Source organism: Taudactylus pleione, unplaced genomic scaffold, assembly GCF_031769625.1.
Source record: "Taudactylus pleione unplaced genomic scaffold, aTauple2 ptg000707l, whole genome shotgun sequence".
NCBI classification, from domain to species: Eukaryota; Metazoa; Chordata; class Amphibia; order Anura; family Myobatrachidae; genus Taudactylus; species Taudactylus pleione.
Genome location: NW_028285109.1, coordinates 9,850,936 through 9,872,581, shown reverse-complemented (window position 1 = coordinate 9,872,581; position 21,646 = coordinate 9,850,936). Strand labels below are relative to the sequence as shown.

General features: G+C 44.2%; 1 protein-coding gene across 1 annotated transcript in view; it reads left to right on the top strand.

Annotated features, from left to right (window-relative positions):
• Positions 1–21,646, top strand: part of AQR (aquarius intron-binding spliceosomal factor) — a 169,904-nt gene that overhangs the window by 38,442 nt on the left and 109,816 nt on the right. Inside the window, exons 13-17 of the mRNA XM_088456488.1 lie at positions 1,815–1,918; positions 4,612–4,714; positions 6,742–6,862; positions 15,224–15,365; positions 18,441–18,619. Coding sequence (XP_088312614.1) covers positions 1,815–1,918; positions 4,612–4,714; positions 6,742–6,862; positions 15,224–15,365; positions 18,441–18,619 — 649 coding nt within the window. The remainder of the gene's footprint in view (positions 1–1,814; positions 1,919–4,611; positions 4,715–6,741; positions 6,863–15,223; positions 15,366–18,440; positions 18,620–21,646) is intronic.

Genomic DNA, 21,646 nt, shown 5'->3' with positions numbered 1-21,646 from the left:
TAGGGCGCATGAGCAGCTTATGTTGATATGTGGCATGCCTATATTCTGTGTATGACACTGGTTACATCTGCATGTAAAATACTTTCTTACAGTGTATGCGGATATGACACTGTAACGTAGCAGTTTGCATGCAGATACAGCCTCAGTCATACACAGAATATAGGCATGCCACATATCATTTTATTCAGCACAGGCTGCTTGTGTGTCATATCTGCACCACTTTGCAAATAAGACACATTTACAGAAAAAGGTTGCACGAAAAGATTCTTGGCGCTACCAAGTCACGCCAAGGCATGGCCTACTAGAAGGGCTGTTTAGCGTGCAATGAGGCTAGATGTACTGTATGTGGACACATCTGTAGGCTTCTGTGCATTCCGCTAATCTCCACTAGTGGCTTCTGCAGATAACTAGGTCAGTGGTTCCCAAACTGGGTCCTCAGCGCACTAAAAGAGGTGCCACAGGTTGGTGGTCCAGTACCAAATAAAATGATTTTTAGTCAGTGTGATAGGCAAAACCAGTGCTAATTGTTGCCAACCAGAGAATTATGTGGAGAAAAAGAAGCGCAGCCCTGTCAGCCACCACATAACTGAACCTAAGGGTGACAGGTAAGCACAATTTTTGCTGAATTTCTCTATAAGAAAATTTTGGCCCAGGGGTGCCGTTGGAAAAATGCTGATACTCTAGGGAGCTATGATTCCAAAAAGTTTAGGAAACATTGTTCTAGGTCCATGGTATTATATCAATCATACGGACTTGTTTTAGACAAGTTTCGAGCCTGTATTTTATTGTGGGATTGCTTTGGAGCATGTCCATTTTCCTAGTTTAATGTTTTCTGTGCTGTGACTAGCAGAGAAAGTGTTACTTTTAGTAATGTCCAAACTATACTGTAAAAGGGATTTATACTTGCTGGACGTGTTACCCAATGTATTTACCATTTAATGATCCTTCCGCAGGTTCATATATGGAAACATTGTTATGACTTTTACTTCCTCTAGATCAGTGATTTTCAATCTTTTTCAACTGGAGGCACACTACACAAGATTTTAGAATTGCCAAGGCACAGGATCCGACGATACAGCGTGTGACCAATGACAAAACATACATATTGGCTCCCACATAAAAAAACACACACCCATTGGCCTCCACAGGAATAAAACACTCTACATTGGCCTCCATAGGCATAAAACACACTACATTGGCCTCCATAGGAATAAAACACACTACATTGGCCTCCATAGGAATAAAACACACTACATTGGCCTCCATAGGAATAAAACACACTACATTGGCCTCCACAGGAATAAAACACACTACATTGGCCTCCACAGGAATAAAACACACTACATTGGCCTCCATAGGAATAAAACACACTACATTGGCCTCCATAGGAATAAAACACACTACATTGGCCTCCTCAGGAATAAAACACACTACATTGGCCTCCTCAGGAATAAAACACACTACATTGGCCTCCTCAGGAATAAAACACACCACATTGGCCTTCATAGGAATAAAACACTACATTGGCCTCCTCTGGAATAAAACACACTACATTGGCCTCCTCTGGAATAAAACACACTACAGTACAAGTGCGCTGAGCTGATCGCCGCAGCACACTTGACAACCGCTCGTGGTACACTAGTGTGCCGTGGCACAGTGGTTGAAAAACACTGCTCAAGATAGTCAAGATTGATCATCAAGTTTGCATAACAATAAAAAATGTTATTTTCATATTCCTATTCTAACAGAAAAATATTACAAAAATCACCATGGGATGAACATTGTACCAACTCTTTGCATTTCTCTGCCCTTAGAGAGCAGCTTTCGCTCACTTTCAAGAACTCTACAACTTTGCACTTTCCAATGTGGCAGCTGTGGACACTCGGGAATCACTTGTGAAGTTTTTTGGACCACTGTGGTAAGTGGATAAAAGCAACCCACTGCATTAAAGCCATTCTCCCTGGCTAGCTAACTCTCCATTACCTTTTTATATTTCTCATTTATAAATTGGGGGAACACGGATATTATTGGCCGACCCTATTAACGGATATTTGTTATTTTATCGAAGTCCTCAGAGAGCTGGGGGATAGAGGTGCGGTGGGTTATTTGGCACACATGGATTTATGTATACTTTTTTATACATTCTGCAATTAATTTATTATTATCTTTCACACACAGTATTTAATTGAAGAGCTTATTGTTCTAATAATTCAGTGCGGGGGGAGTTTTTATAGTCAGATGCGCAATACCTGTGTGTATTTATTTATTTATTTTAAATTAATTTAAATCTATCTTATTTAAAATGTTTTTCAAAGAATGGTGAATCCACAACCCAGAAATTTAAATAAACACATTAAAAAACACATTTCTGTTCCCTGTAAGTATGCCAGACATCATCAGTATACAGGTTGAGTCTCCTATATCCAAAATGCTTGGGACCAGGGGTATTTTAGATAACAGAATATTCCGTATTTTGGAATAATTGCATATCATAATGAAATATCTTGAGAATGGGACCCAAATCTAAACACAGAATGCATTTATGTGTTATATGCACCTTATACATACAACCTGAAGGTCATTTTATACAATATTTTAAAAAATTTTGTGCATAAAAAAAAAAGTTTGTGTACATACATGAAATTCATTTATTTTTCATATACACCTTATACACAGAGCCTGAAGGTTAATTTATGCTGTATTTTAATAATTTTGTGCTTTAAACAAAGTTTGTGTACATCTTATCGTATTTCGGAATATTTGGATACGGGAGACTCAACCTGTAATTACATTATTTAAACACCATCCTAATCTTGGGAGGTAAAGTTACCAAGAGGTGTGTTTTGCTTAGAACAGTATCATTGTATTAAATTTCCTGTTTAAACATGCTGAGAAGCGGTCACCTTTGCAAACTGCTGATTAGCAAATTTACCTCTTGGTGTTTATTTTAAGTTGGCTATGAACTCACAGGCAGGGCCCTCCTCCCCAGCACTACCCTTGCTTCCAGTGCTCCTTGTCTCCTAGTCCCATTCATCTCTTATTTGTGACTGCACACCCCTAAATATATAACAATGTTAAGGAATACTGCAGGGCTGTAACTAGAGGCATGCGATGGTGCAATGTCGAGGGGGTGGCACCATCAATGCCCCATGGCACTTGTATTTGGCTTGGAACAGCAGCCTGCAGATCTACTGGAGGGAATGTAGTTATGAAACCGATGGATGAAATGCAGATGGACAGAATACCGGCAACATAAATTGGACAGTTAACATACTGACATCACCCAAAAATCGATATACATAATACAGACAAAAGTAAAATCCCGCCAGGAAACAATACTGACACATAATAATCTCGACAAGTTAACATACTGATACGCAAGATCAAAATGCCGATATACAATATACCGACATTTCATAACTGAAAATACCGACCTGGCATTATACTGACAACGTCATTAAACGGATTAATAACAATCCCGGCATAATTATAGGACCAACAACAATAATCCCGAAAACAACAAAATACAGAAAAACATAAAATATCCATGATGGAAATACCTACAACTACATTATCTAAATTACATGACCTGCAGATGAAATCCTGACAACATATATAACGTCAATTGAAATCCCGACTACGCACATATATACGGTATATACAGGTGTACTACGCACATATATACTGTATATACAGGTTGAGTTTCCCATATCCAAATATTCCGAAATACGGAATAATTTTGGCATGACTGAGATAGTGAAACTTTTGCTTTTTGATGGTTCAATGTGCACAAACTTTATCTAAGGCACAAAATTATTAATATTGTATAAAATTACCTTCAGGCTCTGTCTATAAGGTGTATATGAAACATGAATTTCATGTATGTACACAAACTTTATTTAAGCCACAAAATGATTGAAAATATTGTATAAAATTACCCCTAGGCTGTGTGTATAAGGAGTATATAACACATAAATGCATTCTGTGTCTAGATTTGGGTCATATTCCCAAGATATCTCATTATGGAATGCAAATATTCCAAACAACGGAATATTCCGATATCCAAAATACCCCTGGTCCCAAGCATTTTGGATATGGGAGACTCAACCTGTACCGACAAATGAAATCCTGACCAAAATATGTAGGGATTACAATCATGTCAGCATAATAACCTACCAGTATCATGATTTTCTATATTTCATTTATGTCGGTATTACAAACCTGTCGGTAAATTAAATATCTGGATCTTATCTAATGGTATAATGTATGTTAAATGTCGGTATTTTGATTAGACCGGCATTATGGTGACAGGAAGAATATTGTCGGGTTGCAATCAGCCAACTCTCCCCTTAGTCCCTAACACTCCCTCTAACCCCAGTACTTCCCTACGGGATGCCGGCACCGGTATTCTGATGTGTCGGGATTCATGCGTCTGCATTCTGACCGCCGGAATCTCAGCAGTCGGGAGTCTGACTGCATGCCATTACTGGAACGCTATGTGCTTCTACACCCCCGCAGTTCAGGTATTTGTGTGTACGTTACACTAGGAATAGATATAGATATATATTCACACGTGTGTATATTTATATTTTTTCTTTTCTTATTTTGCAGTTCCAACACACTCCACCAGGTGGCCTCATACCTCTGCTTATTGCCTGCTCTGGCTGAAGGAGAGGAAACCAAATATGACAAAGAATTTCTGCTGGAATTGCTTGTATACATATTTTTTACTTATTTTCTTTTTTCTTGTCTATCTTTTTTTTTTTTTTTTTTTTTTTGCCTAAACGTTTTATTGAAGCATTGCATAAAGTACAAAAAAAGAATGCATAAATGGTACAAACAGTGCAATCGCATGAGCTAGTACAATAGTAATCGTATAAGAGGAAAAGTACAATCAGTCAAGGAAAGACACAAAGGTACTTAGATTCATTAGTAACAGTGAAACCTGGGGAAGCAGTGGAATATACCCAAGGGACACAAGGAAAGGTTCATAATTTTTCACCCTTCTGAAATTGATTGATCACCCCATAAAGCTCGCAGTGTGTACCAAGGGGTATGACTCAGACACACATACATTTTAGCACAAAAATCCTTGGGGATAATATCAATGTAACCCGCCCATCTCTCAAAGAAGGATTCATGCTGCTTCTCCTGAAATAACTTTTCCATATATAATTCACATTTTCTGTTACCTACTAGCTTCTATAACATTTCAAATTTGTGTGTTCAGTTCTTAAGCCATCAGCTCTATGCCTATGTGTGTGTTCTTAAAAGTGATCAGTACGCCATAGTGTATACATGGGATTTACAAGTGATCCCACAGTCCTATTAAAGCATCAATGTTTTAATTATATAATCATTTTAACTTTGAAGTTTTTTTGTTGTTGGCAAGTGCAAATTTCTGAGAATATTAAGTTCGACATGGCCCTATATCTGTTGTCCATCACTGTTACAATACAATCTGCATTGTAAAGAGATAACACTGAAGCTACCGTCCTCATAAACAGGCATGATGCAGATGACTTGATGATTTTTACTGAGCGTGGAGCTCTTCTACTGTGTAGCACTTATTGCTGTGTAGAAGAGTGATAACACCTTATAGGTTTCTACTCGGAAACAATGTCCTGTAGGCTAAAGTTCTTGCACCATGGAGGAAACTGCTGCGTTCCTCCATAGGAAACTGTATTTTATATACTGGCTGGAATACCTGGCGTTGCCCCGGTTGAAGACTGGACCCTGAGGTACACCTCAGCCTTTGTTTACATTGTCCTCGCCTATAACCCCGTTCCATTGTTCCTGAAAAGGACCCTTGCTAACAAGCATGCAAACAGTGGCATAACTACCATAGGTGCAAGGGGTGCATCTTCTATGTTGCCCGAGCGAATAAAGTGGGCCGGTCCAGTGCGCCAGCGGTAATTGTCTGGCGGCCTGGCCCCAAATTCACACCTGCTGGCTGCTGATGGCACACATGTAGCGGTGAGAGGCTTTTGCAGGGACATGGGAAAGTGTGTGTGTGGGGGGGGGGGGGGCAAAATGTGTATGGGGCACTACTATTGTGTGGAATGATGTGTTATATGGGGCACTACTACTATGTGGCATGATAGTAAAGGACATTATTGTGTGGTATAATTGTAAGTACCATTCTTGTGTAGTGTAAGGGGCATTACTGTGTGGCATGATGTATAAGGGGCACTACTACTGCATGGCATAATGTGTATAACTGGGTACTACTGTGTGGCATAACCTGAATGGGCTCTGTGTGGCATAACATGAATAGGCTCTGTGTGGAGGCAAATGTATGTGTCTTTTTACCTCTGGGGGGGCTTTTAAGATCTTGCTATGTGGCCCACAAAGTCTAGTTACACCTTTGCATGCAAACACAGAGGCTCTGGATTTAATATGAACTTGCATGAGTCATCAAGTTTGCCCTGACTGTAAAAGGATACTTCTGTAGCTTTCTTACAGGTTTTTGGCAGACCGACAATTTCCCCTGGAGCCAGCCCCAGAACCTGTGTATTTTAAGTGTTTCACTTTCCAGTTCAAAATTCATTGATATTTGGTCTCCCTCCCCCTCCCATCATGAAAGAATCTCAATCCAGAGTTTGTCACTATAAAATCTAATCATTGTAATTTCTTGTACGATACCATTACAATGTAACATTAATGCTGTTGCTTTGTAAATGATTTATTTGTACAGTGCTGCCACATGAACTATGCTCATATTGTCTTCCCACTGCGCAGGTGTCCCGTCATGAGCGGCGTATCTCTCAGATCCAGCAGCTGAACCAGATGCCCTTGTATCCCACAGAGAAGATCATATGGGATGAGAACATTGTGCCCACAGAGTACTATTCTGGGGAAGGTGAGGATGTAATCTGATCTTCCAGCCTCGATTTAATCACCCTAATAATATCATGAAACCCACCATTACAGCTTAAGCTTTGAAATGTAATCTTGTTTTGCCCATGGTTCCTGGTACAGCTGACATGTATGCGACTTTAACTCTTCAATTCCTAGAAATGAGAAACCTTTACAGATGATAGTGAGAATACTACGACCACTGCATCCCCACCTTATACTGCCTCTTTATAATGCAAGTAATTGTCATGGTAACAATGAATATTTCAACATGGCTACAGCTGAATGTGTGACTAAGATGTAAACAATAAGAAGTCTGACTTTATTGGTATACCTTGAATTGCTAAAAATAGATTTTGTCCTTAACATCATTTTCTTTGAAGCATAAAGGGGGATACACAGATGATGGAACAAAGGGCCTGGTTCAGAACTTATGCGCACGCGTCCTGATAGTTACCACAGTCGAACGCAGTCCGGAACTACATGGAGATCCATGCGGTTTCGATAGGCGTTCCTGGTCGGTGGCAGGGTGTGTGGCTCGAGTCGGCGGGCATGCTGGTGTCAGGGACTGTGTCGGAAGATACAGCTCCACTGACACCAGCTGCCATACTGTTTGACATTTTGAGCAAACATAGGGATTAACAGAAGTCTGAGGTGTGGCTGATGTCTGCTCCAAGGTGCGCCTTTATGCACACCATGGCAGAGTATAGCTGCAGCTGTAGTGACTGCAACAGAAGTATCAGCTGCTACTGCTTAGCGTCCCCCTCTGAATAATGCCCAATGTTCTCACTCCTAGTAGGTACTAAAAGCTTGAGAAACCTCCATTTCCCTCAACCCAGCATCAAAAATAGGGTATTGCTTTGATAGCTGCTTTTTGCCCTTAAATGCTTAGAGCAAATGGTTTTATGGTAGATATAAAATGTATTTGTCTCCTTCATCATTATATGGAGACACAGACTCTCAGAACATGGGAGGGAGAAATGCTGATCACTTATTACAGCGTGTCTAAAGCAGCCTCTGCCATTGCTAAAGCTTTTATTCAAGTCACCACCTTGTAGAGCTGTTCAGCCAAGCACCGTGATTTGCTGCCCATCAGGAGCATAGAACCTGAGAGGAATGTGCTGAGAGAATGGCTGGAATTGGCGTGCACCTTTCTAATCGCAGCCCTAGTCCATCTGGGCATGAGCAGAACCAGTCTGTCCCTTCATGGGACCCTAAAACAGTCTGTTAAATGAAAGTGAAAAGTAATGAAGGGTACACACGGTCAGACTTGGAGACGATCAGATAACGATAACGATCGTTATTTGATCGTCTTGCATGTGTTGGATGTTCGATATCGAACATCCATTTAGATACAGAGTCTGTTTGGTACTGGCGCCCCAGTACATATAATATGATCTCAGCTGTCCAATAGATCGCTTTATATATAGTTAGTTACCTCTGTTTCTGTGAGCCGAATACGTTCATGTACCCTTACTGGTAGTTTGTTCATTGTAGTAGTGTGGCCACAATACTGCTGCTTGAACCTTATTCTGATGAAGGTGTTCTGCACACCAGAAATAAACGCTTGCCACCGAAGCCTTAGCAACCCGTGGGCAAAGGCTGAACCAGTGAATATAGATATGATCTTTAGAAGGTTACGGAGACGTTTGTAGTTTTATTGAAGGGTACTGCTTCACGGATAAAGACTGTAGGGCCTAATTCAGACGCGCTCGCGAGCGCTGAGCACCCGCAAGCGGGTCGATGTTGGCCAAGTGCACATGCGCACGACGGAGGCGGCTCCGTTGTGCGCATGCGCGAGACCAGAATAACGACGGCTAAGCCTTCGTTATGGGTCTCTCGCCAAAGGGGGCGTGCTGTCGATGGTGAGTGACAGCACGACCCCTTTGGTGGGCGTGCTGGGGGCGTGGCTGCCCAGAGGGAGGCGTTCACATGGGAACGCCTACCGTCTGGGGCCGGCTCTACTGACATCACAAGTGATATCATTGGGAGTGCTTTTGGCTCTGATAGAGCCAAAAGCACTCCAGGGCTTGTGGCAACGAGACCCTACCGCAAGGGTCTCGTCGCAAGCCCGATGGTCGCTATGGTCTTGACCATCGCGACCATCATTTTGGTCGCTCGCTATAGCTGTGGTTGGTCACCCACAGCTATGCGAGCGGCCAGGAGGCCGCTCTTAAATTCAGAAGGCCGGCCCTGATTCAGAGTGAGCGCTCTGTCAGAGCGTCCGGCTCTGAATCAGGGCCGTAGTCCTTTAAAACAGTAGAAACTTGTGCAGGCACCGTCCAATTTTCTGTTTCCTCCTGGCAAAAAATGATATAGAATAGAAAAGTGTAACCAATCCTAAAGTCACTTGCCTTGGACCACCTGCTTCTCCCTTATAGACTCAGACTCATTGAGCAAGGGATCAGGACAGAAGACAACAAGTTTGTGTGCTTCTGTCAAAGAGTGGTGAATGATGGTTTTTTGTAATTGGGCTCTTTAAACCCCAGGACTTGCAATATAAGGTATCTACCAAATCCTTACTTGAAGTAACATTTTCAACCACACCTGTAGTTATTGATTTTACCCCACACTCTACCATGAAGGTGACAGGACATTAGTTGTGCCCCACATTGTCCCATATCTCCAGGAATGAGGAAGAAGTAGTCTTGCCTGTATAAGCTTTGGGAAGGCCAAACACCTCAAAGACATCTTGTGTTATTCATCTTTGCCAGGCCAGGAACTGCAGAACAGCTATGCAGCCCTTGCCGCTGATTCCAGTATTAATCCAGTAAACCAGGAAAGCAAGGGGAATAACCAAGCCCACAAAAAATATTATAACAGCTAGGGAAACAAAGCCGGACACCCAGAAAAGAAACGCTAACTAGGGAAAGTAAATCCATACAACCATAAAAGCATAGAGTGGTTGGGAAATCAGCCAGGCCCAGAAGAGAGAGCAAAAATTGATGTCTCTGTGGGACTGTGAAAGAGGAAGATCCGCATTTCTGGCCTGCTGGGGTGCAACACCACAGTGGAGAGGAAGAAGTGACTATTACATGAGTGGTATCCATGGTCACTTTATCACTTGACCTGCATACAGTGGTCTCCCATATAATGGTTACAACACACCTGCGTTTGTCACTTTCCGTTCCCTCACACAAACGGCCCATGACTGTCAATCACACTGCGAGTAAAAAGTCGCTGTAATTGACAGTGGTAATGGACTTAGGGTCTGATTCAGACCCGTTCACTAGGCTGCGTTCGCACGTAGCCTGCCGATGTTTGCAATCTGCGCATGCGTATAAAACTCAATGCACGTGCGCGAACCATTCCAGTCCCTTTGTACACAGACGCCTCGCTAGATTGAGTGACAGGACGAGCTGTTTGTGGGTGGTAACGGGTTGCTCGATGGAAAGGGGGGAGTGGTGGTGTCTGAGTGTCTTAACGCCGTTTCAGAGGCGTGCATTATGAAGACGTCATAATACACGTGACATGGCTGAATTACACAATGCAGCACTCGCAGTGCTTGCGGTAGGGTATGGTCAGTCACAAGTGCTGCGTATGGCTCCGATGTTACTGATTATTGCATACACTTCCTGGAGATGACGTGTATCACTAAGGAAAAGTGGGCATCTTAAGACAGGCTGGTGGGCGTCTATATACACACCACGATCGCACACCAAGACATAGTGGGCTTTCTAATGCCTTGCTGTGCGATCGCGGGATTGTATACTTTCGTAGCTGATGGCTGCGTGCTAACGCATCTAGCGAGCGGGTCTGGATCCCTTAGACACGTGGGGCGGAATTCAATTCAACGCAGATCGAATAGCGCCGGGAGGGAGCTCCTGGAGCTATTCAATTCAGCGCGCTGTTATGTTGGAGAATGCCGGTTCTTGGGACTTAACCTGGGTGTTTAGGTGCTAGAACCGTCATCCTCTGACTTAGTAGGCGCTAAGCAAAAAAACAGCTGCACGGCCGGCACTTTTGTTGGATTTCTCCTCGCATCCCCAGGGGAAGAAAACCTTAGCCCGCCCAAACACCGCGTTGAATTGAACAGCTTCGGGAGCTCCCACAAGTGGCTATTCAACATCGCTTGGAATTGAATTCCCCCCATGCATAGTTTACTGACAATCGGTCAAGTGCGTACATAGGGCCTGATTAATCAGCGGATGCGTTTCTGCGATTTACGCAGATAGGGCGATTGTTTGCCATTGCGCATGCGTGCAAGTCGTACTGTGCACGTGTTGTGATTGCTTGGCTTACTGTGGCAGTGTGCCTGCCACGTGGGAGCCGCCAGAAAGGGCACCGCCACGGCTACTGCAGCCTTTGTCTGGTGACCCTGATGGGGGGATCCCCACAATTGAGCCATCAGGCTCAACAAGGACCCGCCGCAGCTGACACCGACTTGTTTTCGGGTTCCTCGCCGCTTCCTCCTGCCCATCATTCCGCAGCAGTGGGGTAAGTAGAACCACCGCTCCTCAGTAGCGGTGGACATTATCGCTGGGCTTGTGACAGTGCGGTGTTGCCGCAGCTGTCACATTTAGGAGCGGCTTCATTTGGCTGGTCCCCGCTGTGTCAATTCCCTAAAACAACTGATTCTTCAATAAGCAATCGATAGGCTACTAGACTCAGAGGTCCTGGTTCCGACTCCCCAAAGGATTCTACTCCAATCTATCTGTAGTTCCAAAGCCGGATGGTTCAGTCAGGCCCATATTGAATCTGAAATCCTTGAATCTCTACTTATCCTTTCACAAAATCAAGATGGAATAATTTAATTTGGTCATTGCAGGGTTGGAAGCGGCAGAATACATGGTATCCCTGGACATCAAGAATGCATATCTACACATCCCAATGTGGAGACCACACCAAGCTTTCCTCTGGTTTGCCATCAAGGAGTCTCACTATCTGTATCAAGCCCTACTCTGGCATATCGTCGACTCACAGGGTCTTCACCAAGGTGATAGCGGTGATGATTGCTCATCTTCGAGCTCAGGGAGTGAACATTGGGGGTCATTCAGACCTGCTCGCGAGCGCAGGACGCTCGCAAGCGGGTCGATGTTCCCCCAATGTGCATGCGCACGACGGAGGGAGCTCCGTCGTGCGCATGCGCGAGACCCGGACAACGACAGCCAAGCTGTCGCTCCGGGTCTCGCACCAAAGGGGGCGTGCTGTCGATGTTGATTGACAGCACGCCCCCTTTGGTGGGCGTGCCGGGGCCGTGGCTGCCAGACGGAGGCGTTCCCATGGGAACGCCTACCGTCTGAAGCCGGCCCACTGACAGTAGTGATGTCAGTGGGAGTGATTTTGGCTCTGATAGAGCCAAAATCACTCCTGGGCTTGCTGCAGCGAGACCCTACCACAGGGTCTCCGTCGCAAGCCCGATGGTCGCGATGGTCTTGACCATCGCGACCATCTTTTTGGCCGCTCGCATATGCTGTGGGTGGTCAGCCACAGCTATGCGAGCGGCCAGGAGGCCGCTCCATTTCCATGTAGGAGGGCACTGGTTCAGACCGAGCGCTCTGGTCAGAGCGTCTGGCTCTGAATCAGGCCCATTGTCCCTTATCTGGACGACCTACTCATCAAGACGCCAACGGTGGAAGGACTTCTGGACCAGGTGACGCTTACTCATTAAATCCTCATCCAGCACGGCTGTATCGTCAACTTCCAGAAGTCCCAGCTAGTACCGTCTCAGCGTCTTCAGTTCCTGGGGATGATTCTGGACACGTCCTTACAACGAGTGTTCCTTCCTCTGGACAAGGCGCAAGCAGTTCTCAAGCCAAGGCGGGTGTCTGCACACCTTTGCATTCGCCTTCTAGAGAAGATGTTGACCAGTTCCGAAGATTTCATTCCAGGCCGTTACAGTTGGATCACCTGTCCCAATTGTCAGGGTCACGTCTTCAGATGCAGTGTCTAGTGAGACTGTCTCCTCAGGCCCGCATTTCTCTGATCTTGTGGCTCTGGACGGACCACCTAGTGGTGAGTCGCTGGTTCGGCATCTGGAATTCGATTCTACTAAATACAGACGCCGATCTTCGCGGATGGGGAGCTGTGGTCCTGGACAACCAATTGCAGGGGCGTTGGTCTCGTAAGGAATCTCTCTTGCCAATCTATGTTCTCGAACTGAGGGCTGTTTACAACGCACTCTTAATGGCAGCTCCCCTGCTGCTGTGGTTGCCTGTTCGAGTGCAATCTGACAACGCTACAGCAGTGGCGTACATCAACCTGCAGGGAGGAATGCACAGTCGCATGGCAATGCGTAAAGCCAGCCGCATGTTACAGTGGGCAGAAATACATATCAAGGCCATCTCTGCACTCTTCATCTCAGGGGTGGACAACTGGGAACCGGATTATCTCAGCCGTCAGGACCTTCATCACGGGGAATGTGCTCTACATCCCGAAATCTTCCTGCAGTTGGTCCATCGTTGGGGCAGGCCACAGATAGATCTCATGGCCTCCAGGAACAATCATTAACTGCCTCTTCATTGCTCAGGGACACAGAGGCTGTTAGGCAGATGCGTTGGTGATCCCTTGCCCGTACAACCTTGTGTACGTGTTCCCTCCATTTCCACTCCTTCCTCAAGTACTCAAACACATGAAGCGAGAGTCCATGACAGTCATTCCAGTGGCGCCGGACTGGCCCTGTCGGGCCTGGTACTTGGATCTCCCCCTTCTTTTGGCAGATGATCCATGGCCACTTCTGCTGCAGTCGGATCTTCTTCAGCAAGGTCCGTTCTTGTTCCCAGACTTACATCCGCTACGTTTGATATCATGGCTGTTGAGACCAACATCCTACTATGCTCGGAAGTCGGTTACATCTGCCCATTACCATCGGATTTGGAAATCCTGTGTGGCCTGGTGTGGTTCTTCCATCTCCTCCTTCTCTTTGCCTAGTCTCCTCCTTTTCCTTCAAAAGGTCTAGAGCATGGACTTCACTTGGGCTTGCTGAAGGTGCAGGTTTGGACCTTATCTGTAGTTTTTCAGCGTCGCTTGACCCTTCTTCCAGGGCTGCAAACTTTTCTACAAAGGGTGCTTCGAGTCCAGCCTCCCTTTGTTCTGCCTACTTCTCCGTGGGATCTCAACCGTGTCCTCTCCTTTAACATGTCCTGATAGCAAAACTGTGTCAGGATTTTTTGGGATGCATAGTCCCACAGCATCTGTAGGGCCGTTTATTGTCCCCTCCCAGCTCTAGGGGATATATAGCAAATTAGAACTAAGGACTCTTAGCGCATCTGTTCACTTAATGTAATTTAGATTCATATATATCAAAATTTATGCAATTTATACTACTTGAATTGTGATATAGATAGATATATATCAATCTGAATGACATTAAGTGAAGAGATGCCCTAAGAGTCCTTGATTCTAATTTGGGAAGTACTTCCCATCACCGTTTTCACTGTTGTTCTTCCCAACAGAAGTTCCCACAAATGTTTTGCACGTGAGGTTATTGTGCTTCCACCCTTTTAAACCAGCTTGATGGGGTTTAAGTCAGGAGGCTTCAGGCTATTCCATGATTTCAGGCCTACTGACTTGTTCCTGGAAGGTAGTTCTCACATAGCCTAAAGGCAGGGCCGTAACTAGGGGGGGGTGCGCGTGGTACAGCTACACAAAGTGCAGAGCTCTGTGGACAGCACCGCCACTCACCCAGGGCCCCTGCATCTGGCTACCAGGGTGCCTTTCCAGGCTCACCCAGGGCCTCTGCATCTGGCTACCAGGGTGCATTTCCAGGCTCACTCTGGGCCTCTGCATCTGGCTACCAGCGTGCCTTTCCAGGCACCCTGCAGCCAGAATCTCTGCAGCAGTGCCACCTGGAGCGTCCTTAGGATGCTTCAGACATTCAGAGGGCCTGGCCTGCGCCTGGACCACTGGTTATGTCTCTGCCTAAAGGTATGTTTTAGGTCACTCTCTTGCAGTAGGATTAACTCTTGCCTAACTAGGCAAAGACCAGAGTGTATTGCATAGCACTGCAAATGCCATGGTAGCCCTTTTTGTTCAGGGTGGCAGTAACTCTGTGCAAGATTCCTACTTGGGATCCAGCAAAAGAGCCCCAGACCATCATGCTTTCTTCTTCTAAAATTGGTATTACAGGGTTTATTTAGTAATCGGCAACTTGTAAAAACAACCACTTCCTGTCATGTTTAAGCCGAAATTTAAAAGGACAATGCTTTTAATAGGAAAATAAGCATTGCCCTTTAAAATATTGGCCTTAAACATGACGGTAAGCGGTGGTCTTTTCAAGTTTTTGACTAGTGAATAAACCCTTCACACTGAGGGACCATCATTTGCTTACTCGATGGTGCACAAAAGCCTTGCATGATGAATGTAAGATTTATCATTCTTTGCTTTAGGGCTGGGTTGCTTGATAATCCCCTGTTCTCTTTATCAGGGTGCCTGGCACTGCCGAAGCTGAACTTGCAGTTCCTCACTCTCCATGATTACCTCCTACGCAACTTCAACCTCTTTCGCCTAGAGTCTACATATGAGATTCGGCAGGACATAGAGGACATTGTGTGCCGCATGAAGCCCTGGTAAGCAACAGCTTGGAGCTTGTTTCTCATCCTGGTGATGTATTGTGCTGCCGTTCTCTTTATCCTCATAAGAATGCTCAGACGGTTTAAGAAATCTATAATTAACAGCGTCACACATATGCCAAATATAACAGAGTTTCCGGTCCTTTATTATATTTATATAATTACACATACATGGATAAAATTAAATAGAGCCGTGGCTCAGTGCCTACGTATACAGTCTAGTACAATATAGTTCCAGTACTGTGATTGTGAGAGATTACAATCAGGACTGACTTCATTATTAATACCACAAATTGCCTTTTCTATTAATATTCATATAAATTGACGCTAGCATGTAAACTTTGAAGCAGTGCGTGATTTGTTGGTGCTATATAAATAAATATTAATAATAGTGCAAGTTCTCGTATGGTACATAGTTCTTGTTTCTCATTTTACACGAGTCCTACAGACATTATACTGAATCACACCTGTGCCCTTTGCCTGACTATGAACTAGAAGCTTTTGCCCTTCTGCTCCACGGGAGGTTTCTGTCCTCCCTGAGCTCGCCTTAGGACACCTGCGTTACGGTTTGACAGGTGTACCGCCCCAGTCAAACTCCCCACCTGCCACTGTCAGTTCTATTATAAGAAACAATGGACCTTGGATGTCTCACTTTTCTCTCTCTCACTGGGTACTGCTGTATTTCTTCAGTAGTGAAAATGAAATGTAGTCATTTTATTATATAGCAGCTGTTTTACGTTCCTGATCTCATCTTTTTTTATTGTTCGTACACTATATGTTGAAAAATAGACAGTCAAAAAAAGCAATTCCATTCTCTTAACATAAACAATACAGTACTATCTTGCCTCGTAGAGGATTACTGTGATGTCCAGTAGGCAAAGGCTGAGACTGTTGGTAAGTTTTAGGAGGGCTGTCAAGGTCACAGTCCTTTGAAATACGTCCTGCCACCTAGTAATGAGAGCAGGAATTGGGAACATCAGTCCTCTTACTGGTGGGGAACAATTCCCCTGCCGCCTCCTGTCAGCAATGACTGTGCTAATGATGAGGGTTTAGGGTGGCAGTTGAAATGCTAAGTGTTCCTGATCCTGCACAGTGAATGGTTAATGACATGTTATCATCCGTTCCTTGGCACACAGAGTTGTACAAATCCCTCAGTTGCCCTAGCTAATGTAGAGTAACGACTTGGAACTTAAACTATGGCTGATGTTTCATATTTCATGGCTATTTCAGGGTGCTGAGCTTGCATGTCTTTTGATCTGTAACTCTTCCACAGCTCAACAGCTCAGCTCTGCTATTCTAAGCAAGGAGGCAAAATCTCCTGCACCGCCCATCATATTACTATTACCTACTTTATTGCATATCCTAATATTTTTTTTCTATTCTGATACCCAGATTCTTAGGACAGATGACTGTTCTCTCTCATCTATTCGTCTCTGTGACAGTTGCACAAATATTACAGCTATAAGTGTTGTTTAATTATATTAATAGGTAATAGTATTTTGTTTGCAGTAATAGCATCCTATTAACCCCTTTGCCGCTGAGGATTTTCTCACCCCGGTGCTGGGCCTGTTTTGCCACTTTTTGTGCTGATCACATTCCAACAGCAACAAAAATGATACCTTCTTTTTCTGGAAGACTTTGAAACTTCAAAAAATACCATTGCTAGGGTGGGATGAGGGGGAACAAACGTCATAATCTACAGCAGAGGTTCCCACACGCGGTCATCAAGGGTCCCCAACAGTTCAGGTTTTAGAGATATCCATGGCTGAGCATAGGTGACTTAATTACTACCTCAGTCAGTTTGATTTAACACCTTTGCTCAACCATGGATAGCTCTAAAACCTGACCTGTTGGGGAGGAGCCTTGAGGACCACGTTTGGGAACCTCTGATTTACAGTAATTGAACATTGAGATTGAAAAGATAAAGCAGTAGCATGATAACAAGACAGGCTGACTAAAACAAGCAGTTACTAACATGCTGTACCTGGTCGGAAGCACAAGTTTAGGAGGAGAATGACGTTGATCCATTAGTAAGGAGAAGGGGAGTGGTGGGGGAGAGGGGAAAGTCTGGTTGCTCATGGATCCTAATGAGGGCTTCTTTTACGGAGGGGACTACTTGGGCTACCCAGGGAGACCAGATGCTTTGAACTTTGTAATTATGTCCATGGGCAATGCTATTAGGACCGTTTTGATAACACACACTTTTTTGATAATTTTTTAAATTTTTATAATTTTCCTGATATTTTCTGTTGGCTGCATATATTTGAAAGCAGCGAGGGCATACAAACTGTAAACATATCTTTAATAGCCGAATACTAGGACTCAAGAGACATACAGTGTGTATGAGGAAATATTTCCAGAAACTGAAAACCAATTAAGAGTTTTATTTGAAAAAAAAAAATCTGGGTTCTATATTTTGTCTTTTCACCGAGGGTGCCCTTGAGTGTGCGGGTGCCAGTATGGGTGAGAGAGCACGTTTAATGCCCTATCCATCTGCTGAATACATAATGCTTTTCTTAGTGCAGAATGCTACTGTCTGGTGATCACCAGGTAATAATTACTAAGGTGTCACATCATATAAAATCTTCCCCCACACATGGACTTTCTTTATTTTGATACAGAGGGGGGAGCTATTGCCTGGGGATCATATTAATAACAGGCAATAACTTACATGGGGGCACCTAGTTTGAAATGAGGAACTCCTCCCTTTCAAATGAGAGTGATGGGGGAGTTAGGGACTTATAACTCCTGCCACTATTCCCTGCACTACAAACATTTTATAATTGTAGTTTAGTGGTGCGCTGTCATCATAAGTGATGTCATCACGTGGCTACATCACTCTACTGCGGCCTCCTCCCTGATTCCCCTACTAATACTGAATACTGTTGGGGGCAGGGTAGGTATTTTGTTAATGTATTTATATCAGTGATGTAGCGCAGATGATAAAAAGGACTCTGTGAAGGATTGATTATATTTTAAACTGTATGTATACAGATGTACATGAATAAGTAGATCTCAAATATACATGACTATACTGGATAGGTTAGTAACTGTGCACAATTTTACATACAGGCAATCGGAATATGGTGGCTTGGTTTTTGGTGGTTGGGCTCGCATGGCACAACCTATAGTGGCTTTCTCAGTGGTGGAGGTCGCCAAGCCGAACATTGGCGAGAACTGGCCTACCCGAGTCCGAGCTGATGTCACCATCAATCTGAATGTCAGAAACCAGATCAAAGATGAATGGGAAGGTAAGTCGGAGTATATAGAGTTGTAAAGTTTCATGAATATATATATATATATATATATATATATATATATATATATATACAGTCATGTGCATAAATATTGGGACATTGGGCCTGATTCAGAGCCGTTCGCTATTTGCGGTCGTTCGTTCAAAAACAAGGGGTGGCTATTCAAATGATCCGTTCGCAAATTGCAGTCTGTTCACGCCTCTAAGTCTGAACGAGCGTGCAAAACATACGCTCGTTTATTTGTTAAAAACGCCCCCTGGCCGCTCGCACCATACGTCATGTCCGCTATTTATTAGATTAATCGAGTACATCGACCAGCGTATGAACTGCTCGCTATTCTTGTGGTTGGTGTTTGCTACCACAAATTTGCGAGCAGTTCTGGCTAGAAAATAACCCAGTGACGTGGTCAATGACGCTGCTGTATTAATTATGCACACCCATAATACGCCTGTTTTGACCTTTAAGCACGCCTGCGTTCGGATCTCCACTCCCCATTTTCAAGCCCCTTCCCCTGTTACCACCCACATACGCCTCATTCTGTCACTCAAAATAGCAGGCACTCGCTATATAGCGTACAAACGATTTTTGGCCGCACTGACTGGTTCGCGCATGCGTACTAAAAACCGTACGCATGCGCAGATGTGCAAACATCGCTCGGAACGAGCGTACTGCCGCTAACGAGCGGCTCTGAATGAGGGCCATTGACAGAATTTTCATATTTTGGCCTCTATTCACCACCACAATGGCTTTGAAATGAAACAAACAAGATGTGCTTTAACTGCAGACTTTCAGATTTAATTTGAGGGTAATTACATCCAAATTAGGTGAACGGTGTAGGAATTACAACGGTTTCTATATGTGCCTCCCACTTTTTAAGGGGCCAAAAGTAATGGGTCAAAGTAAACAATCCTAAATCTAACTTTCACTTTTTAATACTTTGTTGCAAATCCTTTGCAGGCAATTACAGCCTAAAGTCTGGAACGCATAGACATCACCAGACGCTGGGTTTCATCCCTGGTGATGCTCTGCCAGGCCTCTACTGCAAATGTCTTCAGTTCCTGCTTGTTCTTGGGGCATTTTCCCTTCAGTTTTGTCTTCATAAGGTGAAATGCATGCTCAATCGGATTCAGGTCAGGGGATTGACTTGGCCATTGCATAACATTCCACTTTTTAGCCTTAAAAAACTCTTTGGTTGCTTTTGCAGTATGCTTCGGGTCATTGTCCATCTGCATTGTGAAGCGCTGTCCAATGAGTTCTGAAGCATTTGTCTGAATATGAGCATATAATATTGCCCGAAACACTTCAGAATTCATTCTGCTGCTTTTGTCAGCAGTCACATCATCAATAAATACAAGGGAACCAGTTCCATTGGCAGCCATACATGCCCACGCCATGACACTACCACCACTATGCTTCACTGATGAGGTGGTATGTTTTGGATCATGAGCAATTCCTTTCCTTCTCCATACTGTTCTCTTCCCTTCACTCTGGTACAAGTTGATCTTTGTCTCATCTGTCCATAGGATGTTGTTCCAGAACTGTAATGGCTTTTTTAGATGTTGTTTGGCAAACTCTAATCTGGTCTTCCTGTTTTTGTGGCTCACCAATGATTTGCATCTTGTGGTGAACCCTTTATATTCACTCTTGTGAAGTGTTCTCTTGATTGTTGACTTTGAAACATATACACCTGCCTCCTGGAGAGTGTTCTTGATTTGGCCAACTGTTGTGAAGGGATTTTTCTTCACCAGGGAAATAATTCTTCTGTCATCCACCACAGTTGTTTTCCGTGGTCTTCCGGGTCTTTGGTGTTGCTGAGCTCTCCGATGCGTTCTTTCTTTTTAAGAATGTTCCAAACAGTTGATTTGGCCACACCTAATGTTTTTGCTATCTCTCTGATGGGTTTGTTTTGATTTTTAAGCCTAATGATGGCTTGCTTCACTGATAGTGACAGCTCTTTGGATCTCATATTGAGAGTCGACAGCAACTGATTCCAAATGCAAATGTCACACCTAGAATCAACTCCAGACCTTTTACCTGCTTAATTGATAATGAAATAACGAGGGAATAGCCCACACCTGTCCATGAAATAGCTTTTGAGTTGATAGTCCCATTACTTTTGGCCCCTTAAAAAGTGGGAGGCACATATAGAAACCGTTGTAATTCCTACACCGTTCACCTGATTTGGATGTAATTACCCTCAAATTAAATCTGAAAGTCTGCAGTTAAAGCACATCTTGTTTGTTTCATTACAAAGCCATTGTGGTGGTGAATAGAGGCCAAAATATGAAAATTCTGTCAATGTCCCAATATTTATGCACCTGACTGTATATATTCCATAATAAAATTTCAGATTAACGTAGAATAAAATAAGTGCAGCTGTCTGGAAGTCCACCTTGATTAGGTCTTTTGCTAGTGCAATATGTTTACTACACTCTACCATGATTTAATTAGGCAATCTATGGTGGATCTACACAAATGAAGTGTAGGCAAAAGTTCTTGCACCATGGAGGAAACTGCTGCGTTCCTCCATAGGAAACTGTATATTATATACTGGCTTGGATACCTGGCGTTGCCCCGGTTGAAGACTGGACCCTGAAGTACACCTGCAGCCTTTATTTGTGTACATTGTCCTCGCCTATGACCCCATTCCATTGTTCCTGAAAAGGACCTCACTGTTTGCTAACATGCATGCAAACAGTGGCGTAACTACCGTAGGTGCAAGGGGTGCGTCTGCTATGCTGCCCTAGCTGCCTCTGTGGCCCGCCGCTCCCCCTGCACCCAGTCATGCACACAAGGTGGGCCGTTCCAGTCATGGCCGCCGAGCTGCCCCCGTGTGTCAGCCGATGGCACACAAAGGGTGGCAAGATGCTGCTGGAGGGACACGGGGAAGTGAGTTGCTGGGGGGAGGCATAATGTGCAAGGGGCATTACTGTATGGCATAATGTGTAAGGGGCACTACTGTTGTGTGGAATAATGTGTTATATGGGGCACTACTGCTATATGGTATAATCTGTAAAGGGC